The 18,703-nt window shown below is 33.6% G+C and overlaps 1 protein-coding gene across 1 annotated transcript in view; it reads right to left on the bottom strand.

The window, feature by feature from the left end:
* The window catches only part of LOC108732956 (LIM and senescent cell antigen-like-containing domain protein 1), a 67,386-nt gene that overhangs the window by 17,180 nt on the left and 31,503 nt on the right, over positions 1-18,703 (bottom strand). The window contains exon 5 of the mRNA XM_025979937.1: positions 1,381-1,581. Coding sequence (XP_025835722.1) covers positions 1,381-1,581 — 201 coding nt within the window. The remainder of the gene's footprint in view (positions 1-1,380; positions 1,582-18,703) is intronic.

Genomic DNA, 18,703 nt, shown 5'->3' with positions numbered 1-18,703 from the left:
AATTATTAAAAAAAAAAAAAAACAACAACGAAAGTTCGAGTCAAAAAATTACCAAATAAGACAATGAATTTAACGTACAAATGAAGAAGGTAATTAAGGGCGAGTCTCGTTTTAAGTTTATCCACAGTAATCGAAGAAGAATAATATAGCAGACTGTAGCTGCTAATTACCATACGTTGCATTTAAAACTCACTTGTGGTAATTGGGTCTCTTTTTAAGTTTATCCACAATAGTTGAACAACACGAATAACGCAAACTGAGGAAGTAAACAAACTACGAAAGACAGTCACTCCTCATTATCACAAGCAGCTTTTGAAAGTCACTTGTGGCAAGTCGGGGCGAGTCTCTCACAATAGTTAAAGAAGAATAATAAAGCAGACTGAGGTAAGTAAATAATCTAAAAAAGGGAGTCGCTTCTAATTACCACAAGCAGCTTTTGAAATCACTTGTGGTAAGACGGGAGGAGTCTCTTTCTAAGTTTGTCCACAATAGTTAAAGAAGAATAATAAAGCAGACTGAGGTTAGTAAATAATCTAAAAAAAAAGTCGCTTCTAATTCCCACAAACAGCTTTTGAAAGTCACTTCTGATAAGTCTTGGTGAGTCCCTTTTTAAGTTTATCCACAATAATTAAAGAAGAATAATAATGTAAGCTGAAGCAAACAAATAAACTAAAAAAGAGAGCCACTCTTAATTACCACAAGCAGTTTTTGAAAATCACTTGTGGTAAGTCGGGATGAGTCTCTTTTTAAGTTTGTCCACAATAGTTAAAGAAGAATAATAAAGCAGACTGAGGTAAGTAAATAATCTAAAAAGGAGAGTAGCTTCTAATTCCCACAGGCAGATTTTGAAAGTCACTTCTGATGAGTCTTGGTGAGTCCCTTTTTAAGTTTATCCACAATAATTAAAGAAGAATAATAATGTAAGCTGAAGCAAACAAATAAACTAAAAAAGAGAGTCACTCTTAATTACCACAAGCAGCTTTTAAAAGTCACTTGTGGTAAGTCGGGATGAGTCTCTTTTTAAGTTTATTCACAATAGTTAAAGAAGAATAATAAAGCAGACTGAGGTAAGTAAATAATCTAAAAAGGAGAGTCGCTTCTAATTCCCACAAGCAGCTTTTGAAAGTCACTTCTGATGAGTCTTGGTGAGTCCCTTTTTAAGTTTATCCACAATAATTAAAGAAGAATAATAATGTAGCTGAAGCAAGTAAATAAACTAAAAAAGAGAGTCACTCTTAATTACCACAAGTAATTTTTGAAAGTCACTTGTGGTAATTAGAGGGTGAGATTCTTTATCAGTATATTTACAAATTTCGGGTATTGAATGAATAAAATCAATTTTATTCAATGTATGACTTACATGAATAACAATGGGCTTACCTTGGAATCAATACCAATGGTCCTGCCGCATTTTTCGCAGGCGTTTGCGAAAACTGATTCGTAACAGGCTACGCAATAAGGATGATCGTCCCTAAGTACGTATCGTTGTCCAGTGAGACTTTCATCGCATTGCCAACAGCAGAAATGTTGACCATGCCAGTCTTTGTTCATAGCCTTGGTGTACTCACCACTGAAAATTAGCTGTAACAAACGAGATCGGCGTCAAAATGTAAAGCTCTTTTTAGTAATAACAAAATATACATACTACACATTAAAATAGATACTATATAGTTTTATTTTAAATTTATGTAAATATTTAGTAGAAGTTTTCATTAGAGCAGTACATTCTTCACAAATTGTTAAATAAAGGGTTAATTTTTCATCAAGTCACACTTGTTGAGGATACCGACGGTAAGGCAAACGAAACATCTGACGCCTACACTATAATAGACTTATGATATAAAAGTTTCGTAAGTCCGAAAACTATCTAGATTTTCTACTTCTCATATCTATCCTAAGTCAAACTTTTCGAAAAACGCATTTCCCGAAAAATAAAACATCCCTAAAAATTTGCTCTAGATCATTTTTTACCTCTCATCACTCTTGTTTTTGTAATATATCTCTTTATCTATATCTCCTTTTCCTGTTTTTTATCTTTTCCAACACCTCAAACGCTCCTAACTTTTTCTTATTTTTTTAAGAAATTCAACAATAAAAAGAAACCTGTTACATACTTAGACCTTTTCAGATTTTCTCCAGGACAAAATAGCCTATTTCAAACTGAAAATCGTCATCTTTCCCGAAGTTAGAAAATGAATTAAGCACTTAAAGGATCGGGCCTATAAAGCGATAAAAAAGTTTTAAAAGTATTAATTTATTATCAGAACAACATAAAAATGGAACTTGACTGTAAGTTTAAATTCATAACAGGTGACCTATGTTAACACCACGACAAAACCTTGACCGACAAGCAGAAAAAACACGGACTCGCAAAAAACCGGCCGGTTGTGAACTTGAGGCCGCGAGATGCTGTCATTTCTTAAAATAAATAAGACAATATCTCGTCTTCGTCCGCTTCATACACAATAGGCTGTTTAGATAATGTATGCTTTTATTCACACCCACCGTTCTGAACACTACTCAAGTCACTCACCACCCACCGGAGCTTTAACGCGGAAGTCATCGACAGAAACACCTGGAGAAATATGTAGGTACATCGTACACATGTACTTACAAATATTATATATACAGGGTGTTTCTGGAATAAGTAGCAATCTTTTGTGGGTATTCACTAGATGAAATAGGGAATAAAGCAGCGTGGTTAAGGGACAAACAATTTGTAAGAAAACTAGACGAATTTGCAATCTGAAGCCAGCCCTGGACGTGAATTGGCAACGTATAGAGAAGAACAAACAGAATACCTCAAAACCCCAACGCTATAAACGTTTACTTCAGTCCCTGAAGAAGGTAACTTTGTTACCGAAAAGTGCTTCGGACAACTACAGTGTCTTGTTTTGGCGTTGGGGTTTTGAGCTATTCTGTTTGTTCTACAACAACCGCCAAAGTTTTTCCAATCTTCATATAACGTATAGAGAAATTACGATAACAATTAACCAACTGCATCGATGAAAAATGTAAACAGTGACGGTTGTGGAACGACTACGCTATTACACATTGCAATGTCGTATTTCCCTGCGTGATCCTACCAGGGCCGGACTAGCCCTACACTGTACGTTTTTCTCGAAAAAGGTGAACATTCGGACCACTAAACATTTACTTCATTTTGTCGTTTTATAGTGCCCTATCACCTCCTGAAAGCTAGTTACTTATTTCAGAAACACCCTGTATATATTGCCAATACAACACAAACCTTGATGGATTTTTTTTGATCTAGAAATATGAAGTAATTACTGAAGGTGATACAGCTAACAGGTGGTGATCTACAATTCAGATTTATTTTTTTTTTCATAAAATATATTCTTCTAATTAAAGAATATATGTATACATATAAACAGGGTAGTCATAAATTTCGCTTTTGATTTTCAAAAACTTTTCTCGTTCGAAAAGAATGTTCTTTAGCGTACCTGGTGACTTACACTGAGCTAACGTAAATAATATTTTACTTTTTGGGGGGGGGGGGGTCATTACCTCCGGGGCCTCTGTAGTGAACGTATTTAACAATTTTAGTACAATTATTAAAAAAAGTCGTAACGATATTTTCTCGGAAACGTATTATGAGCATCAAGTAAATAACTCCATTTGTTGCATATTGGACGTGGATCACGGTTAAAAATAAAGTTGTCCAAATGTAACTATATGCTGTATAAAATTCGGTTAATGTTGAATCATAACTTTGGTTTGTACAACTTGTGCCAAGTATGCACAGTTACAAAATACATATGCACATGCATCTTTCATATTTGCGAAATTTTAATGTAATCAAAATCGGATAATTTTACAGCTTTTTTTAAAGAATCTTTTACGTTTTCTATCCAATTAAAGGATCAGTCAGTGTCCATCTATGAGATTAAAATTATTTATAATACTCCCACTACGATAATTTTGAAAACCGATTTCCAGTTTGTTTAAGAATTTCGTTGCATCCTAAGGGACATAACGCCGAAAAAAAAAAAAAAGAAATGAAAATGTTTTACTCACCGGCCCTGAAGATTTGACCGCAACCGTCGCATCGTGAAGCGAATTGTTCATCATAGCATCGTCCACAATAAATACGATCACCCTTGGATCCGAACTGTTTGTCAACTAGAGAGTCACCGCAAGTAGCGCAGAGGAAGCAAGCTTCGTGCCAATGCTTGTCCTTGTACGAAAGGTCCTGCAACAATACGTACAAAAAATTATTAAAAAAAAAAAAAAACAACAACGAAAGTTCGAGTCAAAAAATTACCAAATAAGACAATGAATTTAACGTACAAATGAAGAAGGTAATTAAGGGCGAGTCTCGTTTTAAGTTTATCCACAGTAATCGAAGAAGAATAATACAGCAGACTGTAGCTGCTAATTACCATACGTTGCATTTAAAACTCACTTGTGGTAATTGGGTCTCTTTTTAAGTTTATCCACAATAGTTGAACAACACGAATAACGCAAACTGAGGAAGTAAACAAACTACGAAAGACAGTCACTCCTCATTATCACAAGCAGCTTTTGAAAGTCACTTGTGGCAAGTCGGGGCGAGTCTCTCACAATAGTTAAAGAAGAATAATAAAGCAGACTGAGGTAAGTAAATAATCTAAAAAAGAGAGTCGCTTCTAATTCCCACAAACAGCTTTTGAAAGTCACTTCTGATAAGTCTTGGTGAGTCCCTTTTTAAGTTTATCCACAATAATTAAAGAAGAATAATAATGTAAGCTGAAGCAAACAAATAAACTAAAAAAGAGAGTCACTCTTAATTACCACAAGCAGCTTTTGAAAGTCACTTGTGGTAAGTCGGGGCGAGTCTCTTTTTAGGTTTATTCACAATAGTTAAAGAAGAATAATAAAGCAGACTGAGGTAAGTAAATAATCTAAAAAAGGGAGTCGCTTCTAATTACCACAAGCAGCTTTTGAAATCACTTGTGGTAAGACGGGAGGAGTCTCTTTCTAAGTTTGTCCACAATAGTTAAAGAAGAATAATAAAGCAGACTGAGGTNTTTGAACAATGTATTAATTTGTTTATCTTTTTCTTTATATTACTAATAATTAATTAAATTTTATGTTCTATTAGAAATCAGACCAACTTATGTACGGGTTATACCCCTTATGGGTTTCTTTGTAATGTTCTTATATATGAAGGAAAAAACGGTCACTAATAAATAAATAAATAAAGTTTATCGTCGATCTGTAATATAATTTATGTCCACTTAAAAATTAATTGTAAAAAAATTACTTTGCATATGCTTCGCCATTTTTAGTACCTTCAGAACTTACAAAATTCACTCAACATTTACTTTTGATGAAGCTACAAGTTGGCGAAATATAGTCTCAATGTAAAACGAATAATACAATAAAATTTTGAGGAAATAATGCTTTTTTTATTTCTATCATGAATTTTTCATCCAGTAAAAGTTGTCTGTTATCGAAAACTAATTAATACTCAATAACTAATAACAAATCTAAAGATTAACTTCTATAAAAAGTAACACTTTGATACTAATTAAATACGGATTAAAAAACAATCAAAAGAATTCACATGATTATATAATCAGTTGTACGATTTATCAACAAAATTATTTGCACAATGTGAATAGAATTTAAAGGTATAAATGGCAAAACAGCTGTAGGTAGATCTATTTTTGGTTTCTGGGGAATACCGTTTGAGTTTTTCTTTTAGAATTGGGCCAACTATTCGCTATTTTTAATTTCTATGGCAAACAAATTGACATAAATACCATAAAACGAAAACAAAAATTAGAAATAAACTATTTGCACACGCACATATAATTTAATATCAGTCAAATCGGCATTAATTAATTGTGTGTTCTCACGAATTGATTTGATTGCATTTTAAAACAAATGTTCAAAACCTTCAGAAACGCACGTATAATTCGAAGGCTTTTTTATTTGTAGCTAAAAGTGTCCTTTAAGATTAACGTAAACGTATTGTACAATTTGATTCTGCTTTTTGTTAGTATTAATTAGAACAAGAACGTCATTACATTTTTCTCTGAGACATAGTCAGATTATATCAGGCAGAAAAAAGAACACCCCCTCCCTAAAAGAGACCTAAACCCCCCCCCCCAAATAACCTGTAAGGTCAAGCACTTAACGATGACGTGCTGAAAAGTTTTGATAAGATTATGCAGGCTTATACAAATGCCTTTTTTTAATAATATATTCTGGACTGCTTGCAGGATATTCACCACCACTCCTTTCCTATTCTGGGGCAATCTTGGCGTTTTCCTAAAATTAGAACATCCTATCTCCCCAACTGCTATTTTTGAACAGTAATCTAATCTAGGCCTATCTCTGCCCCTTTTTAGTCCTGTTCCTGCTTCTAATATGTTTCTAGCTAAATTTACGTGTCGCAGAAAGTTTTATATCATCATATCTCTACTTCTATTTATTAACTCGTATAACACCCTTCATTTTCTAATTTTTTAAATTAATAAATTGTATGCTTTTCGATGAAATTACTTATTAATAAGTTAAGATCAATTTTTTCAGTCACAACTGGATTATTTCTTATTTTTCAAAATACCTACGGAGTTTTTAAAGACCCTGAATTAGAATTGCCTGTGTGTTATACATGTCTTATACAATTGCGAACGAGGCTTTGCAATTTCAGAAGTTTGTTATTTAACAGTATTTACGGCATTATTTCATGGTCGCACAATTTCAAAAGATGTGAGACGCTTCGATGCAATAAGTGAGAAAACGGACGCATCCTTTTGCGTTTTGGATCGGTTCCAAAGACAGAAATATCACTGTAACAAAACCCAATCCAAAAGGATCATCTCATCGTTAAGTACCTGATTTTTTCACGTTTCGAGACTTGGACAAAATCATAAACAACAAGCGGTTTCTCACATAAAAACGAAAATAACACTTAACACGTCCCCCTTTTTATGTATCGGGACGCTTTTAAAAACACAACAACTAACTGGGACACTGGGTTGCAAACTATGTGTAGATAGAATTTCACTGTCACGCTATTTTCGATGACAGGAATGCGTATAAACAAAAGAGTAAAATTGTAAGTAGTAGTATGTAGTACCTTTTAATAAGAAGGGTACGTGTGGCATTGTAATTGTTAAAATATCGAACGTGGACTGTCTACTACACGTATATGGGTTCTTATTTTTAATAGTGCATGTTATGTAGGAAGATTACTATGTTGGAACAAATTTCAATATTATAAGAACATCTTTAAAAAATTTCGAGCACATACTTTAGGAATAGAAACCACTGAATTCATTAATCAAATTGTCTGTTCTTTTTAACCCAACTGCCCAAATTATCCACCTTTTTATAATAAGCATTCAAAATTTTTAAAGAAATGTGTTTTAAATGAAAATCAATCTCCACAATTTGATGACGTTGAAAAAAGTTGTGTATTACTGTGAAAAATAGAATCGCTGAATACGACAGGGTGGTTTGTTAGAGTGTAATCATTTTGTGGCTTCTCAAGATTGATAATCATCAATTTTTCAAATTGAAAGTGTCTTAAAGCACAGGTAACTGATACTTTTGTAACATGATCCAACTTGTTTGATCACTGTCAAATGACATATAAGGTTAGAACGTTACAAAACAAAACGAGCCATCTTCAAACATTCCGGTCAAATTTGGGGTAATAAAAATAGCAAAAAGACAAAACGGGTAGGAAGTCAATCCACGCTCGAAAGTAACAAAATCCACAAACACTTCATCATCCACATAATAGGGGGGATTGCCTGCCGGGGTAATTAGGTAAATACATGTGCATGTATTTTTCCACCCCTTTTATCAAGGACGTTTACAATGCCAACACGTACCCTTTTCCGACGTCTCCGTTGGCGATCTCGTTGGCATCGGTGCGATCGGCGCTTTCGCGTCTCTCCTTCGTCACCTTCTTCACTTTGCGCGTCTTCTTCGTGGTCACGGTGAAATTCGATGACACGTCCACGTCTCCCATTTTCGCTGATGCACGATCGTCGTCGTTCTTTATATTTCGAACTTAATCAACTGCGGCACCGAACTGAATTGAATTTACCGACAGACGGACGCACAACCGGCGTCGTTATATTTTTAGCGAATGATATGGAACGTGGTGCCGAGTGCAAGACCACGGTGGCGACGTCGATGATGGTCAAGTGGGCCGAGGAAATTGGCGAAAATACAGGGACCGACAACAGGCGGTAATAATAAAAAAATAATTGCAAATTGTTCTCCACGTTGTACGTTTTTATAAGATCTATAAAATGTACATTTCGGTTTGCGGCTTGAGTCTGTTTTGATCAGGGATCGGCCGTTTTCCTGAATTTAATCCTTAACGAGTATAACCGTTGACAGGAAGAGGCGGTACGCTTTGACACTGCGGAAGTGTCATTAGCAAGCTATTCGATTTCTCGAACCCGTTGCTTCCGAGGCATTAGACGTTATTGTGACCTAACGAATAGGTGAAAACAAGTCCGAGAGTTTCCTCACACTTTTGGCGGTAGTAAAAGAAAAGTTTTTCCATTAAAGCCGCGAACTGGAGTCAATCAAAAGTTTAATGCTTTTTTTCTCGGAAACAGTCGAGTGAACTCTACCAAATTCATCGTGGAGTTTCCGTCAATATAAAGTATTGATATCCGTATCTATATGTATACATATATATAGAATAAATAATTTGCAATTCATTTTTTTTAGTTTATTTAGTATAAATCAAAACGCCTAAAAGATTGTCCTGTATCATTGGGTTTAAAACGACTATTATCAGGGTCAATATTGAAATTAATATTTTGTACACAATCGCTTGGTTAATTATCGTAATTTTAGTACTTTGCCAAAGACGTCTGTGAAAGATAATCCTAATGACACTAATAATGCGTCTGATGATTAAAAGTACATCAAAAGCTAATTAGTGGGTTCAGCAGCATCATTCGCTATCAGATCATCCGAGAGCAGCCTAAACTGTATTTCTGATAAACAAAAGTGTACATAAATGAACTCTTTATTATTGTCTTTAGTCTGTTGTAATTGCCCATAAGGTGTTAACTAAAATAATTATCAATAATTCACGTCGATTTTCTACTTCCAAGGGAGCAAATTATTCCTTGTATCTTCCGGTATTCTCTTCAGCATAAGTATAGTTTTAGCACTATTTTGGTTCAGAATCTTAATTTTTGAGGAACTTCTACCTCATGATAATTGACACCATATAGCGAAAACCACAGTTAATTCGTTAATTTGTTCTAACATAAACAGATAGATCAAAGGAAATCTAACAGATGACATTCATCTCATTTTCGCTCTGGTATGGAAGAAATTCCACCAGTTACTTTTTATTATGTATCAGGGGTATCTCAAGAAATGGTATAAAGCGAAAGCAGAAAGATAGAAGAGCTATGAGATATCCGAAAATATTTTTAAAGATATCTATAGCAACTTTTTATAGTGTTGGAGTTGTATTGAATATTTCCTCAGATCATTTAACTGATTGGTACATTTGCCGTGAGTGTGACGTCGAAAAAGAATATGAAAAATCAATTCAAATCGTTGGATTCTCCGGAAACTGTGAAAATATCGAATACATAAAGAAATAACAACAATATCGATCGAACGACTGACATAAACATAAAAAAATGATTTCGAGGTCTACATCGCAATTGCTTTCGCAACTATATCTTGAAATCTTGGGTCCTCTTCTGCTATTACTTCATGGAACAACATTAATAAAAATTTGGTATTATTTGAAAATTCTTGAATTATCCATCTTTTGTTTCGATTTTAATCAAGGCCGTAGAAAAGGCTTGTCAGACCACTTCAATTAACACAAACTTGCCAACAAAAGTGGATACCATGTCTGTAGTAAATAAATTATTTTACAAACGCTTTTTAAAGAGACGACAAATGACGATCAAATACAAAGTTGATTTTATTAACAGCCATTACGTCATATAATGGACAACGTGGACCCGAAACCTGTTGTTGAAGTTTTTCTACATACAGATGATTAATCGACAGAACGGTTAAAGAATGACTTTACAATTTTAATTAAAAAAGCAAAAAAGTTATTGCTTTTGCACCCACCACAATCTTTGTTATGGTAATTTTATTTTATTTAATGTCTCTTGTTGTTAGGCAAGCGCAGCAGCGACTCTCGCATAGGGATTGTGGAACTGCAACATCCCCTACGTCCACATAATGTACAAAGGCTAAAAATTTACCGGTGAAGCGCCCTCCCTTACGAGCTTTCACTACCTAGTTAAAGATGCACTGCTTTTCTTCGTTTCTGCGACTACGACGAGTGTAGTTGTGGGAGATGGGCGGAACGGTATGATCAAATTAGAATGATTCATAATTCGACCACTCGTAAATCTCCAGCGTATTTAATGAGAGAAGCCTATTTTGGAAGTTTTTCCTTTTCAATGAGTCAAAGCCGACCGACCCGACTGAACCGATAGCTTGGAAGAGCAACGAAATGCAACGTAGGCGTCCGAGGATGAGTTTAGTCAAGAAACTTTTTAATGTCACACAACGTGTACACACATATATGTCAGAATATTAATTGCTAGAAACAAGATTTTATGAATAATTAAATTAGTACCTGTTATTAGGCTTACGTATGCTGAAAATTATTGCAGATTCAAACGTAAACCACATATGTACAAAACACATACATAATGGATAACATTTGAACAGTATATTAAGCTTCAAGGGAAAAAAGAACTGCATTTCCGGGAAGGGGTAACGTACATTCTTCCCGAAGACCATATACAATTTTTTACCATACCTATATACAGTACTATTTTTCCTGATTTCTGGAACAAAAAGAGCAACATAATTTTCCCGAGAAGAAATCGCAGTAACTGCTTATTAGGAACGTATTTTAGCATTCTTCTCATGCAAAATGCCACCCTAGCCGAAAGCTGGAGGGGTGGCAGTTTCTCTATTATTTTTCTATGGTGTCAACCTTCTTAATAGATATTAAAACAAGCATAAAATTTGGTAGTCATACAAAACTATCAAAATGGAGCGTGTCGAGCAACGAACGGTGGTTAAATATTTGCGTTTAGACAAGATAAAGAAAATTTTCTTGCAAAGCTTATGACAGTGATCCTTGATCCATCATTACGATTTACAGATCAAGATCCAGAGTAAGCAATGGACCCATCAAAGCTCATCCCTGCAGAAAAAATTCAAGATGTAACCATCAACAAGGATGTGTTTTGAGTTTTTGAAGGTGTAGTTTTAGTAGATTTTCTGCAGTGAAGAAGCACAATAACAGGTGCTTATTATGGCAATTGATAAAAAAACGCCATTACAACAGTTACGTAAAGCAGGGTTCGAAATAGTTGAGCATCTGTCGTATTCGCCAGATTTGGCTCTTAACAATTACCAACTGTTTTCAAAAGTTAAACAATCCTTGCGTGGTAAACGATTTTTGTCAGATAATGTGGTGATACAGTACAGTAAATCAGTGATATTCAAAACTAAACAATCAAGAAAAAAATATTTGTAAATTTGATCAACTGGCAAAGGTTTTCGCGACCAGTAGATGAACTGATGCTGTTTTGATTTAGGTCTAAAGGTCGTCGTTGAAGTTGCTTCCTAACGTTTCGCTAGCATGAATCGCAAATTTCTTCGACGCTGCCCGATGTAGTCCGCAACCAGCATTGGAGAAGGACATCCGAAGAAGCTCCATACTTGTGTTTCGAAACGTTAGGAAACAACTCCAACACATGACAGCCTTTAGACCCGAATCAAAACAACATCAGCTTATTTGTAAATCTGTTATTATAAATAGATTAAGGGCGAAACAAAGGGATCATGCTCAATAGACCTAAAACAAAAGAATTCCTAACAAAGTATTATTCTATTAATTACTGTATAATTCATTTGACTAAAGTAATTTATATCCATAAAATTCATCTACAATTCATGCTTCAACGAAGATTTAGAAATTAAAATTCGGTCTGAACGAACTTTCAGTCAAAACGCTACTGATAGTATTTTATTGCAAAAACAAATCAAATACTATTCAATCTACTTAAAATCTTCATTTACCCAAAACGCTTTCGAAGCTTCACTGTCACTATGATTTTCCCTTTGATTTTTCTCTGAATTTGAATTTCTTTTTTCTTCAGTTGAATCAGAGCAAACTTCACTGAATGTTACACTGTTATCGATTGTAATTTCACTTTTCTTATGAATCTGCTTCTTTCTGAAGGGATTTTTTTTATCGTCTCGTTTTATACCGTCAACGATATTAAGTACGTCATTTGATATGAGAGAATCTTCAGCAGTTGTCTGATTAAATTCGACATCCTGTGGCTGCTTCTCTTCTACAACCTTTACATGTCCCGAGGCAACGTCTAATTTAAGATATTCATGATTTGTAACACTGGCTCGTGCCAGATCCTTCCCTGTCAATCCCGTTTGACTTATTGTACTCGTGGAATCAGAATCAAAGTCGCTATCATCGTACCTTTGGCATTTAGGATCAAGAATAGGATATTCGGAGGTTGGTACGATTGTTGTTTTGAGTTGCTGTATTGTAGATGAAGCAGTGTAGGTTTCTTCTCTACGTTTCTTTCTAATTGTTCCACCTGAACAACGCCAAAAGTCTGGACTGTTGAAAGTTGAAGAGACGAGATCAAGGTTGCTTCCATTTTCATTTCCAATTTTGGTGACGTCGGTGACTGACGAAGACTTCGTCAAAGGAAAGAACGAGTCTTTATTACAGGAATGTAAATTAACTTGGCCAACGATTTCTTCAGCAGAAACGTTTTGGTTAGCGGTATGGCTGACCTTCCAATATTCTAAAGCGTTTTGAGTTTGTTCACAGACTTCTGTTAATGATTTTGGGTTTGACTCTAAATCGTTCCATTGAAATCGAAAATTAAAATATTTAGAAATATCTTCGTCAGGTATACCCTCTTTGCGACAATAATTTTCGATATCTTTATAGACGTTTTGGCATTCGTTCTGTAAGCCTTTTACATATGATCGTTTAATCTGGGCAAGATCCTGAGTGGGCTGACATACCCACGCCCTTGCCCTTCCCTTAATCCTGTGGTACACCTCGAGGAGTTCTAAAACACCCACACAGGTGACCAGTATGGACAATAGTAAACCCATGTCACCACGGCATTATGACGGATGCTATCCGAAACACGAATTCGCCGATTTTCGCATAATTTTTGGCACGGATCGTATTTCTATTTTTGCAGAAAACAACAAGTTGCAACTTGGCGTGATTTTCATCAGTACTACCGCGGAAAGACTTGAATGGTCACATTACTGCACATCGTCGTAATATTTTCCGAAGGGAACTAATGCTAGCGAGCGAAGTTATGTCTCTTGGCCTTTTGCAATAAAAACTTTGCTTTTTTGCCAATAAGGCAAGCCAAGGATCGGCCCTAAATAAACTTTGCTTAATAATAATTTAATTACGCACACATTAACTTGCATCTCGTATTACTGAATTACATATACGTACAAAGACTTATTAACAAGCCCAGATATTGGTCAGCGTTGAAACGTTTCCAATAATCCTTAATTGCTACACGCTATACGCAAATAGAAAAAATTTGATGAGAAATCCGAAAATAGAACTCACCAATGAAATAAAATAACCATATAAGGATGATTGACGCTTGAGGTCAAAGTTATAAAAGTAATTATATGCTTTAAAAAGAAAATAAAAAAGTAATTAACAAGGAAAATTAACAAAATTGTTATCACTATTCGGTGTATCTCTAGTGTAAACTTCACCAACTCTTTCCTTAATAATTTTAAGTTATATACGTATGTATAGTAGCTATTACTTCTAGGTGTAAGTCTTTATAAATATAGGTATTGAATCATATTCGAAATATTTTGAGTGAAACAGAAGTGGTGTTTCTGTTACTTTCTTTCGTTCTTATTCCAACTGAAAGACAAATAATTACCTACTTACATAGTTGTTGATTTGAGTAATAAAGTTTTATTATCGGCGCAAATTATTCAAATGTTCTTGGTTATTCACAAACATTCCAAAGTACTCAAAGAAAATGACAAATTTATCAACATTTTCCATAAAAATTCCTAATGAAAATGCCAACATTACTTCATACTTCTCGACGTGTTTCAATTAGTAGGCAAAACAAGCACATAATCAATTTATTTATTACGCAGTGAAGTAGTAATATACGCAAGGATTTAAGGAAAATAAGGATGTTAGAGATTAATAATAAATTGTTGGTTCATAAGTGTCTTTATTTATTTATTGATCAAGAATATTTATTGACGACTTTTTATAAAAACTGTACCGTTAAGAACTGAAATCTTAACTAATAATATAAATGCAAATGTGAGTTTGTTTGTTTGCTACCATTTCACGCTTCAATTATTCAACCGACCAACATAAAATTTTATACACACATTTTTAGGGGTACAGAAAAGGGCATAGGGTATGTTCTATCCAGAAAAAATACTGTTTCCGAGGGATAGAAAAATTAGTTTTATGTGGCCATCGATAAAGCTTGACACACACTAAAGAGATCAATGCGAGCGAAGCTGCGGGTAAAACGTTTTATGAAAATTTGTACACACATAATCAAGGGTACAGAAAAGGGCACAGGGTACTATTAATGCAGAAAAAAAAATACTTTTCCCCAGGGATAAAAAATTAGTTTTATGTGGCCATCGATGATGTTTGAGACACACTTAGGGACATTGACGCGAGCGAGTCGGGGGTAAAACCTTTCATGAAAATTTGTACACACATGATCAAGGGTACAGAAAAGGACACAGGGTACCTTAATGAAGAAAAAAATACTGTTCCCGAGGTATAAAAAAATTAGTTTTACGTGGTCATCGATGATGTTTGACACCTACTTAGGATATCAACGCGAGTGAAGCCGCGGGTAAAACCAATCATGAAAATTTGTACACACATTGTCAGGGGTACAGAAAAGGAAAAAAATGGCACGTATTTAGGACATCAACGCGTAAAAAGCCGTAGTAGTATATATTACAATATGCAATGACAATGACGAGATCCAGAAAAATAAAAACAAAATATGAAATTATTTCTATGTGCCCTATAATGATGTTGTCCTATTTTGGTGACATAATTTTTGTATCAATAACACTGACTTAGAAATTTTCTAATTGAAAATATCCAGCTGTTTTGAGTAACTTTATTTTCGATGTAAAATCTGACTTTTATCGCCCCTAATGAAAGATATATCTAGCAGGTGCCGCTTGAACTGCATAGATGTAATAAAGTAGCTGATTTTTTGATTCTGAAATAACCTGAAAATGTACCGTAAAAATTATACCTAAATGGCAATATTTGAAAAATCTTTAACGAATGGTTTCTTTTAAACATCCAAAATTCAAATTTTTATAGTAACAGTATATCTGTTATGTAGGCATTATCTATTTTTTTTTTATTATTTAAACAATGCTGTATCTTAAGTCTGCAACAATTATAGGCGCCACAACATGAAAAGTTTAGCTAAAAATATAGTATTTTTAATTGGAAAAGCGCTGATCAATTATATTATTTAAAACAAATAGGTAACAGAAAGTAATAAAAGCAGATCTGAATGAATTATGTTTTTATTTTTCATGTAGATCCCTTTAATACAATAATAACAACACGTTAAATGGCACGAATGTGGTCGAAATTGGCGATAGTTCAAAAAATAAGAGACCGGGAATTTGATTATTAGACGGCCCCGATTAATAAGAATAAATTCTATTTAAAAGCCTACCAGTTTGGATCTTACAATACTTTGGCAATAGGCCATAAAATTTAAGAGAGCCAATTCTCAAGAAGCTGGAAATAATCATCACATTCTGATACAAGATGAAGACGGGGCATTACATCTGTAATAGAAATGCGTGCATTTCTACTTCAGATGTGAATTTGATTGACGAATAGCGGAATGTACAAAACATAAACACTACATTTGTATATAGAAATACTTTTAATATAATTGGACGAGATGCGATACACTGAAAGAATGTTACTAACTAAAAATACTTGAAATAGGTCAATGAGAACAAAATCGATTCCAGATACGTAATGGATTTATGCCCACAATTTCAATCAATCAAATTCAGATACAGTTTTATGAATCTACCAACAATTTACCAATAAATGAATATCAATCAACTATTGTTTTTTTTTAATGTTTGTTTTATTAATCTCGGAAAATCCACCAAGTTTTGTACGGCTGACACACATAGGATATGATTACTCAGTTTGAGAACATAATCCCAAAAAGTTTTAAAATTTGAACAAAAACCAAAAAAATAATCCTGAAATTTGACTCCTCCGATTAGAACAGATGTTACATTGGAATATTATCATTCTCTTGGTATAATTTTGAAATGAAAAAGTGAAAATGAATAGGTACTTTGACTTGAAAAAGTGAAATTCGTTTTGTAAAATAAATCAGCAATTGTCACAGTTACCTGTCTTGCAAATTCTAACAGTGCCAAGCAAAATCTAAATATAAACGGAAATTCGAAAATAACTTGAGATGCACTTTTATTAAAATGTTCAAATAATTGTGTTGCCCCACATAAATATCATCGTTCTAATGCATATATTCCAATTATAATTCTAAACCGATTTGGTATACGATAGAATTAATAGAACTAATTATGTAATATATGCACTTTATAAAAAAAATTAAACTAAAACGTTATTAAAACTGAAAATATGCCAGAAAACATTGATTGCCTAAATTTTTTTAAGTGCTCTACAAATCTCGTACCCTAAATGTCATCATTCTCAAATAGATTCTTACAAAATATTTCGATGAAAAGTTTAAAAATAAAAATTAAATCCATTAAATTAATTGCTAATAAATGTACCAATCGTACTAATCGTACCAATCTATTTTTACTTTTAATTTATGATTATTATATGGGCATATACGTTTGCTCCATTTCATTTTTCGATAATTAAAAGTTAAAAAACAAATATCTTTGAAAAATTTAACCCAAATTTTAACAGGTATATAAAATTTTAAAATATTTACGGCTGATTACACCAACTCATTAGAAAATATTTGGACAGGTATCTTTAAATATAATCCAATAAACTTTTTTTTGGAGAAGTTGAAATACGATTCCGATTTAAAAATAATTACTAAAAATGTAGTCAAAAACTTCGCCGGGCTTTTGCGGTGTTGTATTTTTGCGACTGATACAAGCGAGGAATCGAATTCCCGATTCTCTTTTTTACTTTGCATCCAAATTTTCTTCAAAATCTGTTGCACAGACACCGCGCGTTCTATTTTTGAATAAAGCGATATATAGCGGAAAATGCACACGGCACTAATGCCTACTTCTCTTCCAAATTCCTACACAAACGCGCGCACACACACTTATTAAAATATTGTGCATCACACAAGACCTGTAGGCATTTAAACAAACTCAACTTTATTATAAATTGGACTTCAATGTAACGATTTAGATGCAACACTTTCTCGCATGAGTCACGGGACATTTTTGGAAATTAGCACACACCGAATCTACTTTTCGATATACTACAAATTCTGAAATATACGTACAGGAAAAGTAAAACTAATGAAAAATTAAAATGTAGGGATTGCTACAAGATCTATGTATATTGGACAAACGCACAGATCCATCAATTAAAGAATCGATTAACATAAAAGTAAAAACAAAACAAACAAAAAATATGTGGAATATTTATAATACAATCCAAAATTCAAGAACTTTTCATATTTTCCAAAATCGCTGGTACAATTTTTAACTTTTCGGCATCAACTTTTACCATTACAATTTAAAACTCGTGCTAGCAACATGGGCATTTCGAATGATTCATTCTTTTTACTTTATTCTTGGCGAATTTCAAAAGAAGTTAAAAATATTCAAACATAGGAAAAAAATTTAGTGGTAATTTGGGTAAATCTCTTTTTAATTATGAAAATCATTGCAGAAAATTAAATGTTCTGGATGAGAAATCTACTATATTGTATGTTGCGATTTTTTGAAATGGATTTACCTTATATAAAAAAAGACGCTTTCATTATTTATGTTTTACGATAGTAAATCCAAATATTGCTGTTTTGGTGTCATGGACATCTTATAAATATATCAGCCAATACTGAAAATATTATCACGTACAATAACAAACATATAATTAACTCCAGTCAAAATTTGCAGACAAACATTATGGTAAAGTATGATTTAAAAGTTCAAGGTACATATCAATAAAAATTTATGTAGTAAGCGTTCAAAAGTGGAATATTAATTAATTTATTATTATCATTATTATTACGTACTAAAATGGCAATCGGCCGTTTCAATAATCGGATAATGGTAAATCATGTCTCTTATCACATAATTATCAACAGTTACTGAAAGAAACGTTGGCGAAAACGTAAATAAAACTAAATAGTAATATTAGTACAGAAAACATACTTTAGGAGTATTTCACAAATGCAATGTTCAAATATATACTTGTAGATTTTTTACATTTCATCATCATCATAAGGTCGTCAGTCCTAAGACACGTACCTCCACTCTTTCCTATTCTGAGCTAAACTTCGCATTTCCCTAAAACTAGAACAACCCACATCCTTAACTATTTGCGAACAGTAATCTAATCTAGGTCTACCTCTACCCCTCCTAACTCCTGTTTCTGCCTCTAATATGTCTCTGACTAGAC

This window comes from Agrilus planipennis, unplaced genomic scaffold (genome assembly GCF_000699045.2).
Source record: "Agrilus planipennis isolate EAB-ADULT unplaced genomic scaffold, Apla_2.0 scaffold22, whole genome shotgun sequence".
Classification (NCBI taxonomy): domain Eukaryota; kingdom Metazoa; phylum Arthropoda; class Insecta; order Coleoptera; family Buprestidae; genus Agrilus; species Agrilus planipennis.
Note: the sequence above shows the minus strand (reverse complement) of the source record. Positions and strands in the feature narration are given on the sequence as shown.